At 23.8% G+C, this 1,453-nt stretch overlaps 1 protein-coding gene across 1 annotated transcript; it reads left to right on the top strand.

The window, feature by feature from the left end:
• Positions 1-223: 223 nt before the first annotated feature.
• Positions 224-988, top strand: EHI_137470 (deoxyuridine 5'-triphosphate nucleotidohydrolase, mitochondrial precursor, putative; the record flags this gene model as incomplete). The annotated part of the gene is made up of 1 exon (XM_001914537.1): positions 224-988. The coding sequence occupies one exon, from the start codon at positions 224-226 to the stop codon at positions 986-988; it is 765 nt and encodes a 254-aa protein (XP_001914572.1).
• Positions 989-1,453: the final 465 nt, after the last annotated feature.

Genomic DNA, 1,453 nt, shown 5'->3' on the forward strand with positions numbered 1-1,453 from the left:
GAGAATGTAGGAATAATAGAAGAATATATTGATTATTCACCTAGAATTGGAAAAATGTTAATATCAGATGTAGGGAATGGAATAGAAAGAAATTACACATTACAAAAATTTATTCTTCAATGTTATGAAGAACAATTAAAAAATAATAAAAATAAAAAAGTAATAATTATTGAACGACATCCTCGTCGAAGCAATTGAAGTATTTTGTGAAATAGATAAAACAATGACAGAAAAAGAAAGAGAAGAAATTACGAATAAAATATATTTAATAGAAAAAGAATACCAATTAGAATATAATAAATATAATACATATTGTATTTCAACTGATTATGCAACCCCAAATGATATAGCAAGAAATATCTTTACAGAATGGGTAAAAAGAGAAAATATAGAAAATGAAACATTTCATGTATTTTTATATGCTAATGAAGAAAATCAAAAGAAAAGAATTATAAAAAGAAATAGAGGAGTTATTTCAGAAATGAATTTTTATTATGTTAATCAAATTAATACTCTTTATAAACATTATTTAAATGAACATTTTACTTCTAAAGAAAATAATGAAGAAACATTATTTATTAAAAAATTACATAAAGATGCAATTATTCCTACAAGAGGAACAGAACAATCAGTAGGTTTTGATTTATATAGTATTGATGATAATATTATTTATCCACATGATAGATGTTTAATTTCTACAGGAATTGCTGTACAAATCCCACATTTCTGTTATGGGAGAGTTGCACCACGTTCATCATTAGCAATTAAATATGGAATTGATATTGGAGGAGGAGTTATTGATGAAGATTATAGAGGAGAAATAAAAGTAATAGTATTTAATCATTCAAATACTATATATAGATGCAAGAAAGGAGATAGAGTTGCACAACTTATTATTGAAAAAATAAAACAATGTAAAATTGAAGAAGTGAAAGAAATAAGTGAAACAATAAGAGGAGAGAAAGGATTTGGATCAACGGGTAAATGAATAATTTTTTGATCTTTTTAATTTCATTTAAAAATACAGTATGGAAAATAAAATAATCATTAGTGGAGGAATTGGGACAGGTAAAACAACAATAATAAAAGCATTAGCAAAATACTTTAATCCAGATGAAGTAGGAATAATAGAAGAACATGTCCGATGGGATGAAATAAATAAAGTACTACAAACAACAAGTAAAGAAAATTCAAATAAAAAGAAACAACTCATTGAAATACTTAAAGAATATTTAAATGATTATGAAGAACAAATAGAAAAGAAACAAAATAAAAGAATAATACTTATTGAAAGACAACCAATTGAAGTAATTGATACATTCTGGGATCCAGAAGAAACAGATGATTTATTAAATACTCAAGAAATCAAAATATTAAAAGAACAAGCAAATAAAATAATTACTAAATATATAATAAAATATGAAGAACAAATAGAAGGAATAATGAGAACAAA

The sequence above is a fragment of the Entamoeba histolytica genome, genomic scaffold (assembly GCF_000208925.1).
Source record: "Entamoeba histolytica HM-1:IMSS scf_1104750518405 genomic scaffold, whole genome shotgun sequence".
NCBI classification, from domain to species: domain Eukaryota; phylum Evosea; order Mastigamoebida; family Endamoebidae; genus Entamoeba; species Entamoeba histolytica.